The sequence below is a fragment of the Saccharomyces eubayanus genome, chromosome VII, assembly GCF_001298625.1.
Source record: "Saccharomyces eubayanus strain FM1318 chromosome VII, whole genome shotgun sequence".
NCBI lineage: Eukaryota > Fungi > Ascomycota > Saccharomycetes > Saccharomycetales > Saccharomycetaceae > Saccharomyces > Saccharomyces eubayanus.
The window spans coordinates 207,146-222,840 of NC_030982.1; the positions used below are offsets into that span (position 1 = coordinate 207,146).

Consider the following 15,695-nt stretch of genomic DNA (forward strand, 5'->3'; position numbering starts at 1 on the left):
TCTTGGTATTACCCACCGGTTGCAAAAAAATTTCTACAAATAAGTGGTTGTTTGGCCGAGCGGTCTAAGGCGCCTGATTCAAGAAACATCTTGACCGCAGTTGACTGTGGGAATACTCAGGTATCGTAAGATGCAAGAGTTCGAATCTCTTAGCAACCATTATTTTTTAAGTTTTTAATTTTTTACTCATTAAGCAAGAGCATCCCACCACAATAGGATTACTCTGGGTTCAACTTAACAAAAAAATGCCATTTGATATCTCTGTCAACAGAGAAATCTTACAACTAGACTCCACTAGGCACATACTACTCGTTTAATATTTCGTATAGAAATAATGCTGATTGCCGATTTCACTATTCTACTCTCCTTTAAAAAAAAAATTTGCTAATAAACACTTCGCTCCAAAAAAAAAAGGCCTTGCAATAGGCCTTTTTCAGATCAACAGTATCCATGACGTATGAAATTCTGTTGTTAGAAAAATCACATCTTCTTTTTCAAGGAAAATTCGCTAGTACTTTGCATAATACGATACGATGTGCCTAATTTTCGAACATGACCCACGAGAACCTACCCTTGAAATCCGATTTAAAACTGCCGTGTCGAATAATCTCGTACCGCGATTCACCCTGTAGTCAGTAAATGATTGCAGGAGGAGAAAAGACATTTGGCAGAAAAAGAAAAATAAGGGTAGTAAACCTGACCGAAAAAGATGCAAAACAAGAGAGGAGTTAAGAACTAAAGCTATTTAGGAACAATTCGACCGAAACAGGCATTATACGAATTCAAACGGCACAGAATATCACCAATCTGAAAAAGTTTTTCCGTACTAAACCTCGGAGAAGCAGGTAATGTGCATAAAATAAGTGATGAGTCGATTCCAGTTTTAGGGGACCAGCAAAAAAGCCAAAATAATGCACTTTTTCCGGTTCTCAGAAACCTTATGCACGTACTACTCACCCCGCGCAACGAGGGGCTATCCGACGGCAGAACAACCTACAGAAGGAAAAAAAGAAACTCCGGCGCGGGAAAAGACTTCCAGAAGACCGTAGGGACCTCCTTTCTGCAGAACAAGCCGCACAACATTGTTGACGCAAGGGTAGGACAATTGCCAGCTTCTGTTCCGCCGATAAACTTTTCAAGAGAACCTGCCGGTTGCTGTATGATGATGCAACAAGTTCTACGAGAGAGTACAGTAGTGCATATAATTATCAGTGTTTTGATGCCACATGATTTTCCTGCCGGATTTTCAGTTCTGCTTAGAGGGTGAGGTCATTACACACATTTTTGCAGATCTCCAACGTATAAATACCCTTACTGGCTTGCTGATGTTTTTCCCTCTGTGGTACTATACCTCATTTAAGAGATTTAAAGCTATCTTAGTTCTCCCATCACAACAAAATTGTAAGACGTAAAGCAGTTTCGCCTCATAAAAGAACATTAGTTAGTATCTGCCTAACACAAGAACACACATAAAACACTGCATATCACACACACATACACACACGCAATTTGAGTCAAAAAATAAATATGTCAAAGGGTACCACGAAAAACCAAAGTTTTATAGCGGACGGTCTCTGTTTTCGCCCGCAGACACCTGATGCCACTTATTCTGAAGCTGACAATAATAAAATATATAGGATAGCGAGTAATCTCGATAATGCGCACAGCACGTATTCCACTGATTGCCGTAGGTCTTCTCTCTCAGTGAACATCGATACCCCTTCTGGAGAGAGTGACAATGAGGAAGATAACTTCCTGGACAGCGACATTCAAGAAGTCGGATATTTTAGTGACGTCTTTCCAAACGAATTCGAGTTGAACGATGAGTCTGACTCGTCTACTTACTATTCCGTTATGGAATCTGAATTTCCTGAACAATCTGAATTATGCAATTACAAACTACTTAATCAAATAGGAGACGGCGCATTTTCCAGAGTATTCAAGGCAGTAAACGTTGCCGGCATTGAACAAATTCCGGTTGCCATCAAAGTAATCAAAAAGAAAAGCATTTTTGGCGAATACGAAAAATATGGCAACGGTGCAGAAGACGGCGATAGGATTAAGCCATGCAACAGAGAAAGTATTTTGAACGAAATTGCCATTCATAGGATGGTTTCCGAGAACAACCCCTACTCTGTTAAGTTTATAAGTTTCCAAGAATCTACCACTTATTTTTATCTAGTGTCAGAGTTGGTCACTGGCGGTGAAATATTTGATAAGATCATTCAAATGTCATCATTTAGTGAGGATTTAGCTCGTCACGTTATCACACAAGTAGCAATGTCCATAAAACATATGCATTACATGGGTATAGTTCACCGCGATATTAAACCAGAAAACTTACTATTCGAGCCAATCCCATTTTACGGCGTTGACGGGGACGAATTTAAACTAGGTGTCGGCGGAGGCGGTATTGGTTTGGTCAAGTTAACAGATTTCGGATTAGCCAAGATAATTTCTCACAATACTGCTAAAACTCCTTGTGGGACAATAGAATACACTGCACCAGAAATATTCAACTTTGAGGAATACTCAATGAAAGTTGACATGTGGGGTATTGGTTGCGTGCTGTACACGATGTTGTGCGGCTACCCTCCATTTTACGAAAAAGACCCATCAAAGCTAGTGAAGAAAATATCTGAAGGGGACTACCAATTCTCAGCGCCCTGGTGGGATGGCATAAGTTTAGGAGCGAAAAATGCAGTTTCACACTTACTAGAAGTTGACCCGCGCAAAAGATATGATATCGATGAATTTTTGAATGATCCTTGGTTGAATACGTACGATTGCTTGAGGCCGTCAACTTTAGACGACCAGCCGGCGTCTGAGTACGCTTATGCTACCGTTGAGGATATATTAAATGGCTCGTTCGATAAGAGGACAACAGAGAACTTACATTCCGCCCTTGAACAGAGTTACGAACTTCAAGAACAAGATGATACCGAATCCCATAAGAGTGCAAGCTCACAGTATATTTTCATGCCAGACAATAATGAACCTTTAAGAAACAGCTCATTTGATGAACTCGATGGGCCTTTTAGTTTAGACCTAAAAAGGTCTTCTGTGTACCAAAGAAGGAAAAGTAAAGTGTCCTTTTGGTAGATTCTTTCAAACAACCAAGTTATACTACCCTTAATGATCATCCTTAATGATTTCTTTTTTATTTAATGCCCTTCTACTTCTATTAGTCATATATTTCACTAATAATATTTATCTCATGTAATATATACTAATGAAACCAAAAAAAAGAATAAGTGATTTCCCAATCGAATACTGAACGAGATATTTCGCCTAGCGCATACGTCATATTTGCTCATATAGTCTCGGCCGAAAAACACATCTCGGTTCGGCTCGGTTCGGCTCGGTTCGGTTCGGCTCGGTTCGGCAGCCTCTACAACATATCTTACATAATAACTTGCAAAAAGTTCGGATCGTTGTTCAACTGAAATAATAAGGGTGGTTTACTATAAAAGAGATTGTTTGATGAGGAAATACATTTGAAACTCATTCCACTTCAATTGGTTGGTATATGAAAATAAACCACACGTTATAAACCTGTAAACATCAACCAAATCAACCACTAAAAAATCATGAGTACTAAAGAAATCACTGTTTTCGTTTCCGGTGCTACCGGTTTCATTGCCTTACACGTTGTTGATGACTTATTAAAAGCTGGTTACAAGGTCATCGGCTCAGGTAGATCCCAAGAAAAGAACGATGGCTTGTTAAAGAAATTCGGTAACCATCCAAACCTTTCAATGGAAATTGTCAAAGACATAGCTGCTCCAGGTGCTTTTGACGAAATTTTCCAAAAGCATGGTAAGCAAATCAAAGTCGTTTTACACACAGCTTCTCCATTCCATTTCCAAACCACTGATTTCGAAAAAGATCTTCTAATCCCAGCCGTTAATGGTACTAAGTCCATTTTAGAAGCAATTAAAAAATACGCCGCAGACACCGTTGAAAAGGTCGTCGTCACCTCTTCCGTTGCCGCCCTAGCTACTCCAGAAGACATGGGGAATACCAGCACAGTTCTTACCGAAAAGAGTTGGAACCGGGACACCTGGGAAAGTTGTCAAGCTAATGCTGTTGCCGCCTATTGCGGTTCCAAGAAGTTTGCTGAACAAGCTGCTTGGGACTTCCTCAAGGAAAACCAATCAAATGTTAAGTTCACACTATCTACTGTTAACCCAGGGTACGTCTTTGGCCCTCAAATGTTCGCCGATTCATTGAAAAATGGTGTAAATACTTCTTCAAGTATTGTTGCCGAGTTAGTTCACTCCAAGGTGGGTAGCCAGTTCTTTAACTACAGTGGTTCATTTATTGACGTCCGTGACGTTTCAAAAGCTCACCTAGCTGCATTTGAAAAACCTGAATGTGCTGGTGAAAGATTAGTCTTGAGTGAAGATTTATTCTGCTCTCAGGATATACTCGACACTTTGAATGAGGAGTTTTCACAGCTAAAGGGCAAGATTGCCGTTGGCGAACCTGGCAGTGGTCCAAGCTTTTTGGAGAAGAGCTCTTGCAAGCTTGACAACTCTAAGACCAAAAAACTATTGGGATTCAAATTTTATAACTTCAAGGACTGTATTGTTGACACCGCATCTCAAATGTTAGAAGTTCAAAAGGAAACCTGAACTTTGAGCTCGACGAGAGCTTCTTTTCAATCCCTTAAATAAAGACAAATAAACAGATATATATCATGTAATGAAAGTAGTTTTACGCTRAGGATTGACTCTTCTCAATATCACATTATTTAGACAGGGGGTGTCATAAGACGAATGATATCGACCAACATCTATTGTTAATATTATTTAACGCGCCACGGGCTCAAATAACGCGAGGGTAATCCCGGCCATAACTCGTTTAGGGGAGATGAAGTAAGAACTCCGCCATCATAGCACCATGTGTTGGGTGGCAGCTTGGAGATGCTTTATTAGAAGGATACCAAGCCTTCTATAACTGAATAGTTTTATCTTTTCTTACATAGAACAAGACTGCAAAGAATTTTTAAGTCAATTAGGAATGTCATCTAGGGGTATCGTCTATGATCCTCAGTTCAAACCTGTTCAGGGGATTTACGAAAATAGATTAAGACAATTTATTGATACAGGCGGAGATTACCATGATTTGAATTTGACCAAGTTTTACGACAAGAAACGTATTTCGTTAGATCATGACCATGTCAAAGTTTGGTGGTACCAGGTTCCCTTTGAACGTGGTTCTTCTCCCGTCTCTCCCGATAAAAGACCGTCTTGGAAGTCTATCATTGAACGTGATCAGAAGGGTGAATTGGAATTTAGAGAGGCTAACAAAAATCAGCCTTTCGGGCCCAGTTGGTCTACAACGTGGTTCAAAGTAAAAATTTCCCTACCTGAAGACTGGGCTAAATCTGATGAGCAATTACTCTTTGAATGGGACTGCTCCAACGAAGGAATTGTCATAGACCCAACCACTTTGATTCCCGTGACTGCTTTCTCAGGTAGTGAGAGGACCGAATACGTTTTACCGAAGTCATCGGATGGGAAACATTTTTTTTACATCGAAGCTGGTAATAATGGTATGTTTGGTTGCGGCGCAGGATCTACTATAAATCCGCCAGATGATAATAGATTCTTCCACTTGAGGAAGGCGGATCTTGTGTGGCCCGACCTGGATGCTCGTGGGCTGTACATTGATTTTTGGATGCTGGGAGATGCTGCGAGAGAGTTGCCTGGAGACTCTTGGCAAAAACACCAAGCGAGACAGCTAGGTAACGCCGTTATGAATATTTTTGACCCCAATGACCGCTCAAGCGTTCGTAAATGTCGTGACTTACTTCAAAAGGAGTATTTTGATCCACTTTCAGAAAGCAGTAAAGTTTATGAACAAGGGGACTCTCAAGTTTTGACAAATGTTTATGGTATTGGTAATTGCCATATAGATACGGCCTGGTTATGGCCCTTCGCGGAGACAAGAAGAAAAATCGTGAGGTCTTGGTCTTCTCAATGTACTTTAATGGATCGTTTCCCCGAGTACAAATTTGTTGCTTCACAAGCTCAACAATTCAAGTGGCTATTAGAAGATCATCCTGAGTTCTTCAATAAAGTACTGATTCCTAAAATTCAACAATCCCAATTTTTTGCTGTTGGGGGTACATGGGTTGAAAACGACACTAATATTCCCTCCGGAGAATCGTTGGCTAGGCAGTTCTTTTTCGGACAAAGATTTTTCTTAAAGCACTTTGGTATCAAATCAAAAGTTTTCTGGTTACCTGATACGTTTGGATATTCTTCACAAATGCCACAGCTTTGCCGCTTATCAGGAATTGATAAATTTTTGACTCAAAAACTTTCTTGGAATAATATCAACAGTTTCCCACATAGTACCTTCAACTGGGCAGGAATTGATGGCTCTCAACTACTGACACACATGCCTCCTGGTAATACCTATACAGCCAGCTCCCACTTTGGTGACGTTTTGCGTACCGCTAAGCAGAATAAGACACCCGAATATTACGGTTCCGGTTTAATGTTATACGGGATCGGTGACGGTGGCGGTGGACCAACTGAGGAGATGCTGCAGAAGATGAGACGTATTAGATCTATGAGTAACAAAAATGGCAATGTTATTCCAAAACTACAAGTCGGCATCACTGTTGATGAGTTTTATGATGACATTTTGAAAAGAACGAATCAAGGGCATGACCTCCCCACTTGGAGTGGCGAGTTGTATTTCGAATTCCATAGAGGGACATATACCAGTCAAGCCCAGACCAAAAAGTTTATGAGACTATCTGAAATCAAACTACATGATCTAGAGTGGATAGCGGCCAAGACCTCTGTTCTATATCCCGACTCGTATGAGTACCCAGCTAAGGACATTAATAGTCTATGGGAAAATGTCCTATTGTGTCAATTTCACGATGTTCTACCCGGTTCTTGTATCGAAATGGTTTATAAATATGAGGCCATCCCTATGCTGCATAACGTTGTCAAGCAGTCTACCTCAATGATAGAAAAGACAATCCAATTTCTTCAAAGTCAGAGTAAAGCTGATCTTGTTGAGATGGGAACGCTAACCTGGTCAAAACCCGAAACGGTTTCTGAGCAGAACTCTCTAGATGGTAGTTATACTTCCTCAGTGACAGGATACGATGACTACATAGTTCTTGCTAATGGGAAATTGAAAGCTATTATTTGCAAAAAAACAGGTGTGATAACGAGTATTACGGATGAAACTTTAGGAGTGGAATATTTGGATACGGAGAACGGAAGGAACAAACTGGGTGCTAACCAGTTTGTTATCTTTGACGACAAACCTTTGGGCTGGCAAGCTTGGGATACAGAACTTTATTCCGTAAACCAGTATGAGTATATTACTAAGCCAAAGAAAGTTCAGGTTGCCTGCAATACCAAAGAGACATGCGCTGTTGAGGTCATTTTCCAAGTTTCTGAAAAATGCAAAATCAGATCAGTAATATCACTTAATGCAACCACGTCTAGCGATGCCAACTTGAGTAAAATCGATATTACTACTACCGTAGAGAACTGGGATGCCAGAAACAAATTTTTAAAAGTTGAATTCCCCGTCAACGTTCGTAATGAATTCGCATCATATGAAACTCAATTTGGGATTACAAAAAGACCAACGCATTACAACACATCATGGGATGTCGCGAAGTTTGAAGTTTGCCATCATAAATTTGCTGATTATTCTGAATATAGCAAAGGTGTTTCAATTTTAAACAATTGCAAATACGGGTTTTCCACACACGGTAACTTGATGAGACTATCGTTGTTAAGATCTCCAAAAGCTCCAGATGAACATGCCGATATGGGAACACACGAGATAAAATATGCTATCTATGCACATAGAGGGGCGTTATCCAGTGACACCGTCAAGCTAGCTCACGAATTCAATTACAATTTCAAATACAAGCTCCCCAAAGACATTGGCCAGAGTTTTGATGACATCGTAAGCATCTCCGGCGATGAGAACGTTATCTTGTCCAACATAAAGAGGGGAGAAGAAGATCGTGCCATCAGATCTAATTATTCTATAAAGCCAAAGGATGAACAAAGCATTGTGGTAAGAGTTTACGAATCTCTTGGAGGGGAATCCTTTGCTTCATTGAATACCACGCTAAATTTGAAGCGTATTGAAAAAGTCGATAATTTGGAAATGCAAGTCTATAAGAATTTGACGGCAACACGAGATGAATCGAATCATACAATTAATAGGATTCCCATAAAATTAAGGCCTTTTGAAATTGCTTCGTTCAAATTATACTTCTAGGTATCTTTTCTTTATTCTCTCCTTACTCTTCTATCAAAGTTATGCCCTTTCTATTGTGATGATTTCAATACCGTCAATTTACGAATACATATGAATAAATAAAGCTAAATAACAAAAAAATGAATTCATATCAAACCTGCTGAGTTTCTTAAGAAAGACATCTTTTTTCTTAGTTTTCTTAGTTTTTTTAGTTTTTTTTCTTGCGCTCTGGAGGAATTAAGAGAAACGGCTAAGAATTTGGTGAAGAAAACGTTACGCAGTCGCTGTACTCCACAGTTTGGAGATATTGTCTGATTGCTAATGGCTGACCTTGTCTCGACTAACCCGTGGCCTACTTAGGAAATAACCTCGCTGATATCTAACCTAGACCAGCACTACTAAGCCATTATTCACCCCCTAATAATCTTTTAGCATAATGTGTCAAGTCGCCAATGACCTAAGGAAAGTCGTGTCTAATAAGCATGAGAAGTTTTTTGAACGTCATTTACAATTGCTCCCTTCTTCGCATCAAGGACATGACGTGAACAGGATGGCTATCATATTTTATTCCATGGTGGGGCTCTCAGTATTTGACGTTGACGTGCCTGCTAAGTATAAAGATCACCTTGGCTGGATGCACAAACATTATATCAAGAAAACTCTCGATGATGTAGACAATACTGAAATATCAGGATTTGTCGGAAGTTTGGTTATGGACGTTCCCAATGCAATAACTATTAATTTAGCCAATACACTTTTTGCGTTGTTATCATCGATCATGTTGAAAGACTATGAGTTTTTTGAGACAATACTAGACAAGGAGAGTCTTTTGAGGTTTGTCTCCAGGTGCCAATTGCCCAACCGAGGGTCATTTGTATCTTGTTTAGACTACAAAACAAACTTTGCTTCTCCTGTTGATTCAGACGATTTGAGATTTTGCTATATCGCGGTTGCCATTTTGTACATATGTGGATGTCGATCCAAAGAGGACTTTGACAGATACATCGATACGGAGAAATTACTTGAATACGTAATGGAACAACGATGTCGTAGCGGGGCTTTTGGTACCCACAATGAACCGCATGCAGGGTATACGTCTTGTGCACTTTCTACTCTAGCATTATTATCTAGTCTTGAAATGCTATCAGATGAGTTTAAAGAGGACACTATAACGTGGCTAGTGCATAGGCAGGTTTCAAACCATGGGTGCATGAAGCTTGAAGACAACTTGAATGCTACATATGACCAATCGGATGACGGTGGTTTCCAAGGAAGAGAAAACAAATTTGCCGATACATGCTACGCATTCTGGTGCTTGAATTCTTTGCAGTTACTCACAGACAATTGGCAAAAACTTTGCCAAATCGAACTAACAGAAAATTATCTACTTAATCGGACGCAGAAAACTTTAACTGGGGGTTTCAGCAAAAATGACGAAGAAGACGCTGATTTATATCATAGCTGCTTGGGGAGTGCTGCATTGTCATTGATTGAGGGTAAATTTAACGGGGAACTATGCATACCTCAAAAGATATTCAATGATTTTTGCAAGAGGTGCCATTTCTAGGGCTCCTACCATCCCACTTATTTCTGTATCAAAAAACTGGTAAGAAAATATGCAATTTATAAATTAAAGAAAAAAAAACAAACAAGAACAAACATGATGAATTTCATCACGTCTTGATGAAATAATCAATTAGCATAGATAAGGGAACGTTATATAATTTTGGGATGCCCATGTTAAGGTCATTGCTGATCGACTTTGGTATGCAAGTAGTTATGATTTCGCTGTTGAACCATCGAGAATAAAAAACCAGTGGAACGTTATCTAAGGTAATGTCCAATGAAGCTCCGTTAACGGGAAAGACAGTGATCGCACCAAAATCTATCGTTGCCAAATTTGTATTAAGCCCTGTTCCGGTAAACTTTGTATATGATTCTTTCAGGGACCACAGGTAAGTGAATATCACACATGGATCAGACGCTCTTTGTAAACCCTTAAATTCCTCATCACTAAAAATCTCTTTAAATAACTCCAGTTCTTCATTCCCACCATAATTACGCGTAGAAGCAATATCGATACCAATGTTCTGATATTCATCTGTGCTCGCGCCCTTCACCAAAGACATAGCTACACACTGTTCACCTGTTGTCATGCTAAAAGGAATAGATCGATCATTGCCCAAGAATGGCTTACCAAAGCTGCCCCTGTCGAACCTCAACGCTTGATAATCTAAGCCCGTGACAATAGAACAGCCAAACAATTGCAGAAGCCGATTGCATAAAATAGTACATCTATCATGAAACGACTTCCTATTAAAGATTTGAGCTTGCGAGTCCAATGGTAACACTCTTGTTAGCACTTCGAATGTAAAGTCGTCAGCAAGCAAATCCTCTTGAATTTTAACTGCAAAAACACCAGCCCATACGCTTCCATTTTCCACCTTTGAAATGTTCTTCAGTGCCTCAATTGTTTCAGCCATCTACGATTTCCATGCTCTTTTATCTTCTTGAATCGATATCATGTTTTCCAGTCACGCGGTTTTAATCAGCCATGCCCGAAGAATAATTATATATATATAATTATATATTAAACTTAGCATGCATCAAATGGCTAATGACATAGAAGTGTGAATAACAATACAAAAGGGTAACAAAGAGAAGATATAATGAGTGACGTAGTCAGTGAAGATCGTAAGGCATTATTTGACTCGGCAATTTCCTTCTTAAAGGATGAGTCCATCAAGGATGCCCCACTTTTAAAGAAAATTGAATTCTTGAAATCGAAAGGGTTGACGGAAAAGGAGATTGAAATAGCAATGGCAGAACCGAAGATCAATGAGAAGCTGGATAACGGAATAACGAAGAGGAGTGACGTGTCTGAGAACACGACAAACGCGCAGGATATGTACTTTTATGAGGCGATGCCACCGGCCCTACCCCACAGAGACTGGAAGGACTACTTTGTAATGGCTACCGCCACGGCTGGATTACTGTATGGTGCGTACCAAGTAACTAGAAGGTACGTGATACCGAATATTTTACCAGAAGCAAAGAATAAATTGGAGGAGGACAAGGAAGAAATCAAGGATCAGTTTGCCAAAATTGATAAAGTCCTCAATGCCATCGAAACAGAACAGACAGAGCTTAGAGAGCAAGAAAGCAATAAGTTGAAAGAGCTAGGTGACACAATTTCCGAACTGCAACAAGTACTAGTGCAAACTACGAGAAACAAAGAAAAGATCGAAGACGAATTTAGACTAGTTAAGCTCGAGATGTCCAACCTACAAAGCACCATTGACAAGTTTGTTTCAGACAACAGCAACATGCAGGAGCTAAACAATATCCAAAGAGAAATGGATTCGCTTAAGAGTTTGATAAAAAACCGGGAACCAACTGACATGCATGACAATAGACCATTTTCCATGTCTCCTAATGGCATACCTGGTATAGACGCGATCCCATCTGCGTCCGAAATCCTAGCCAAGATGGGCATGCAAGAAGAGAATGACGAAGAGAAGGAGAACGGTGATAATGCTGCCAACGAGGCAAACACCGTTCCGGCATGGAAAAAAGTGAGAGAGCAAACTGTCGATAGCAATGGCTCCATCCCGGAATGGCAAAAAAACACCACTGCCAATGAAATTAGCGTGCCCGACTGGCAAAACGCACAGCTTGGGGACTCTACCCCATAGTTCAGTCCTACGTAGAGTAACTAACTTTTAATTGCAATTGTAATCGTAATCGTAACTGTACTATCTTCACTATGTAGCCGGTAGAGCAGACTGTGTGACGCAGTTACCCGCTCGCGTCTCATTTCAAAGACGTTTTTATTAGCTTTAGCATATTGTAGACCAGCAGTGGTAGTAATTAAGGATGGAGAGCGCTGCAATTCATCCGAGTAAGACTACTTGTGACTGTTACATGGTCTCAAGCTATCATGGAAAAGGAATCTGTATATAACTTAGCGCTGAAATGTGCTGACCGACAACTGACCTCCACGGATTTTCTGAACCTTTACAAGGAATTCTTCAATGAAAAGTTCTCATCATTGGTTCAAGAGGAGGTAGATGGTACTGCTAATGCTGCCACAATCAGTGATATCAAGAAGGAACTGTCCTTGACGGATACATCCGGTAGTAGTGGGTCTACAGATGTTACACGCTTGGATGAAGCTCTAGATATCGTTTGCTCTGATTTTGTCAAGGTTTTAAACCTAGAGAGGCCTTTGATCCTGGCGGATTATATCGTTGAGGTGTTGTTTGTGAACTACAACTCGGATATGATAAAATGTTTTTTGCCCAAATTGAACTCTGTTACCAACTCGTTAATTTTGGTGCATTTCTTCTCCAAGTCTTGTTCATTTTTCGCTAAACTATCAGATACTTTGGTAATTGGCCAAGTACGCAAGGATTTGGGTAGTGTTGTGGTACCGAGTATTTTAAACCTCGATATGAACTCTTTGAATAAAGAACTCATTGTTGTAATATCGAAGTTTTTGCATACTGTTTTGAAACTCGCAACCGCCCCAATCCTTTTAACTTCTGTCAGCTGTAAGAATGGATCATTTACACTTCTCAATCAGCTGTCACAAACTAACAAGCTGCTTTTTAGAAAGATCTCACAGACTTTTGAGGCAAAATTGCACTTCAAAGACACGAAGCCGTTTTTAAACAAAGATTCAACCAACGAATATGTAGGATCTCCTTCATTGACTTCTCCCCAATATATTCCAAGTCCTCTCTCTTCAACGAAACCTCCAGGTTCTGTGAATTCTGCGGCCAAATATAAAGACATGAAGCTTATACGTTATTATAAAAATATCTGGCTTAATAACAAAATAATCAACTGGGAAATAGCCAATTCAGATTTCTTGTCAAAGTATTCTGCAATAAGCTCCTCTATTTTCCGAGAGGGCCTAAACTCTGTTCACAACCTGGACCAGTTACTTTCCGACTTAATTGAGACATCATTTACTTGTTTTGCTCAATTCGTCAGTAATAAACAATATCATCAAGCGAACTCCAATTTAACGCTGCTAGAAAGACAATGGGTTATATTTATCTCCAAACACTTGCCACTGTTGATCCTTGAGAATTCTTCAAGAAGTCCTCGTGTAGTAACGAATGCCTTAGATAATATCGATGAGAAAGTCATTAAAGCTATTAGAATATACTTTACCGAAAAGGATGATATCAAGTCCACTAATGAAGATTTGTTTGATGATTATCCGTCTACTAGTTTAGATATAAGGCATGATTTCATTAAGGGTTTAATTATGTTGAATTTACAACCTGCTTCTATCATCAACAATTATTTGAGAGAAGATCAAATGATCGACACCAGTATACTACCTACAAATGATGATTTGGTTGTTCGTAATTTGCAAGGCATCCAAGAAGTGGTTCATAACACTAACAGTTTCATCATTTCATCTTTGGACACTTTGGAGCTAGAATCAATAACTGATTCTAATAATAATGATTCCAGTAATGGGTTATTCCAAGTACTACACAACTTTGAATCTGTTGCGCCCACAAAACAACGTGAGATAGTAAGGGGTATTTTATCCATCTTTAATGACTCAATAAAAGAATTAAACTATAATAGAATAACCAAAATTTCCGCTCTGTTATTTTTCAATTTTTCACACTCATTGACAACAATTCTCTCGTTTTCTTCACCAACAACATTGGTGGAGACCTTAATGAAATTCATCGACTCTTCGAAAAATGATAGAAGTAACTCAAATATCAATGATGAAAGTTCGGAATACGAAACGGTCAATATTTCATTATCCCTCTCCTGGGCAATATTACTGCTAATAAATGTAACACAAACGTATGGTATATCCGTGGTTGATGTAGCACTCAAATCATCCAACTTATCTCTAAAGGATTCCTTCATAATTAATTTTATTTCAAATCTGCCTAATGTGTCGGATAAATATTATTTGGAAGAGTCAAATATCAACGATTCTGATATGCTAACTAAGTCGCATAATACCGTTCAAAGCTGGCTCTGTGATCTTTTTGTCAATGGGTCCATCACCGATCAATTGATTCAAAATATTGAAACCAGGCAATTGGCTAATCTCATACCATTCATCGTCAAACAGGTCTTGCTTTCAGTTGAAATAGGGGCTCTGACTGACATTTCGAGTTTGATAGGTGGATTCGAGTACTTCTTACAGCCTTTGTTACTGATCGGATTAGTTAAAACATTTTTTTGGCTAGAACAATTTCTTTCATGTGTCAAGAACGATACTGTATCAGAAGATATCTTACAGAAATTATTCAATCTATTAAACACCCTTTTCAACCCAATCACTCTTAATGAAGACTCAAAAGCTTTCCATACGGCAGTTTTGAGGTTAAACGCAATCCCATTACTAAAGGTTCTTCGCAAATTTAGAGTTCAAAGTCAATCTAATTATGGTATATATTCATCTGATGCGCAGGGCGATCCAAACCTAGAGCCTTTGATTGCAAAATTGATTTCGGTTTTAAACATATCACCGGTTTATGATGTTGATCCAAGAATTATCAACGCGGAAAATGATTACTCTAGAAAGCAGTTGGGTTATGGTAAATTTCTAATTTTGAATGAAAATCCAGTCAACAAAATAATGACTAACCAAATCAATTCATTTTGGAGTCTTCATAGTAGCACATATTACAACTTAGATTACTTGTTTGAATTAATTGAATTGGTGACGCCAAAGAATTTTCTTTTTGATGTATTGAAAACCTTGGAATATAAACTAGCCACCTATGGAGTTCCAGGCTCTAAAAATAAAAGAGGATCTTTAGAATCAGAGCATGTTTTCGATTACTTTTTTTATTTTCTTGTACTACACGATGTAAAAACAGCAGAGGAAGCTACTCAATTAATAGAATATATGGAAGATGACACGAAGAAAAAAAACGATGACGCTGACAAGAAATGTGAGTATCCACAGGAAAAAGCTAAGGAAGCTGTTGAGGTGAAACAAGAATCCCAACCAAAAAACGAAGTTGCTCAAGACGATGATTTTGATATGCTTTTTGGGGAGAACGATACAAGTGCTCAAGCTTATGAGGAAGACGAAGAGGATGAAAACAGCTGTGATAATGACAAGCCTAACGACATATCGATGATAAAGGTAGAAGAAGGCCTAGCCAAGACTAACAAAATAGGTATTTTGAAGAGGGACTCCTTTGCAGTACTTCTTCATGAACTAAAATTGCTGAACGATTCGGCCTTAGCAATTGGTGAGATAACTAAGACGGAACACGAAAAGTTTATCAAATATCATAATAAATATTTATGCATGTTGAAAACATGCGTCTTTTAAACCCTTTCATTTCAAACAATGAAAAGAGGATTGTAACAGGTGATATAGATACATAAAAAAAACTAAAAATAAAGGCAATATAATATAACGAATGTCCAAATAC

The 15,695-nt window shown here is 39.0% G+C and overlaps 7 protein-coding genes and 1 non-coding gene across 8 annotated transcripts; 7 read left to right on the forward strand and 1 right to left on the reverse strand.

The window, feature by feature from the left end:
- The first annotated feature begins 45 nt into the window (after positions 1 to 45).
- Positions 46 to 159, forward strand: DI49_1818. Its single transcript has 2 exons — positions 46 to 84; positions 115 to 159. It is a non-coding gene; the product is annotated as a tRNA-Leu (tRNA).
- A 1,368-nt stretch (positions 160 to 1,527) lies between these two features.
- Positions 1,528 to 3,102, forward strand: RCK1 (putative serine/threonine protein kinase RCK1; the record flags this gene model as incomplete). The annotated part of the gene is made up of 1 exon (XM_018364985.1): positions 1,528 to 3,102. The coding sequence occupies one exon, from the start codon at positions 1,528 to 1,530 to the stop codon at positions 3,100 to 3,102; it is 1,575 nt and encodes a 524-aa protein (XP_018222085.1).
- Positions 3,103 to 3,590: 488 nt separating this feature from the next.
- ARI1 (carbonyl reductase (NADPH-dependent) ARI1) lies at positions 3,591 to 4,637 on the forward strand (the record flags this gene model as incomplete). Its single annotated transcript, XM_018364986.1, has 1 exon — positions 3,591 to 4,637. One exon carries the CDS (start codon positions 3,591 to 3,593, stop codon positions 4,635 to 4,637), a length of 1,047 nt encoding a protein of 348 aa, XP_018222086.1.
- A 388-nt stretch (positions 4,638 to 5,025) lies between these two features.
- Positions 5,026 to 8,277, forward strand: AMS1 (alpha-mannosidase; the record flags this gene model as incomplete). Its single annotated transcript, XM_018364987.1, has 1 exon — positions 5,026 to 8,277. The coding sequence occupies one exon, from the start codon at positions 5,026 to 5,028 to the stop codon at positions 8,275 to 8,277; it is 3,252 nt and encodes a 1,083-aa protein (XP_018222087.1).
- Positions 8,278 to 8,692: 415 nt separating this feature from the next.
- CDC43 (protein geranylgeranyltransferase type I subunit CDC43) lies at positions 8,693 to 9,823 on the forward strand (the record flags this gene model as incomplete). The annotated part of the gene is made up of 1 exon (XM_018364988.1): positions 8,693 to 9,823. The coding sequence occupies one exon, from the start codon at positions 8,693 to 8,695 to the stop codon at positions 9,821 to 9,823; it is 1,131 nt and encodes a 376-aa protein (XP_018222088.1).
- Positions 9,824 to 9,929: 106 nt separating this feature from the next.
- LYS5 (holo-[acyl-carrier-protein] synthase) lies at positions 9,930 to 10,739 on the reverse strand (the record flags this gene model as incomplete). Its single annotated transcript, XM_018364989.1, has 1 exon — positions 9,930 to 10,739. One exon carries the CDS (start codon positions 10,737 to 10,739, stop codon positions 9,930 to 9,932), a length of 810 nt encoding a protein of 269 aa, XP_018222089.1.
- Positions 10,740 to 10,925: 186 nt separating this feature from the next.
- PEX14 (Pex14p) lies at positions 10,926 to 11,951 on the forward strand (the record flags this gene model as incomplete). The annotated part of the gene is made up of 1 exon (XM_018364990.1): positions 10,926 to 11,951. One exon carries the CDS (start codon positions 10,926 to 10,928, stop codon positions 11,949 to 11,951), a length of 1,026 nt encoding a protein of 341 aa, XP_018222090.1.
- A 245-nt stretch (positions 11,952 to 12,196) lies between these two features.
- On the forward strand, positions 12,197 to 15,592 carry NUT1 (Nut1p; the record flags this gene model as incomplete). The annotated part of the gene is made up of 1 exon (XM_018364991.1): positions 12,197 to 15,592. One exon carries the CDS (start codon positions 12,197 to 12,199, stop codon positions 15,590 to 15,592), a length of 3,396 nt encoding a protein of 1,131 aa, XP_018222091.1.
- Positions 15,593 to 15,695: the final 103 nt, after the last annotated feature.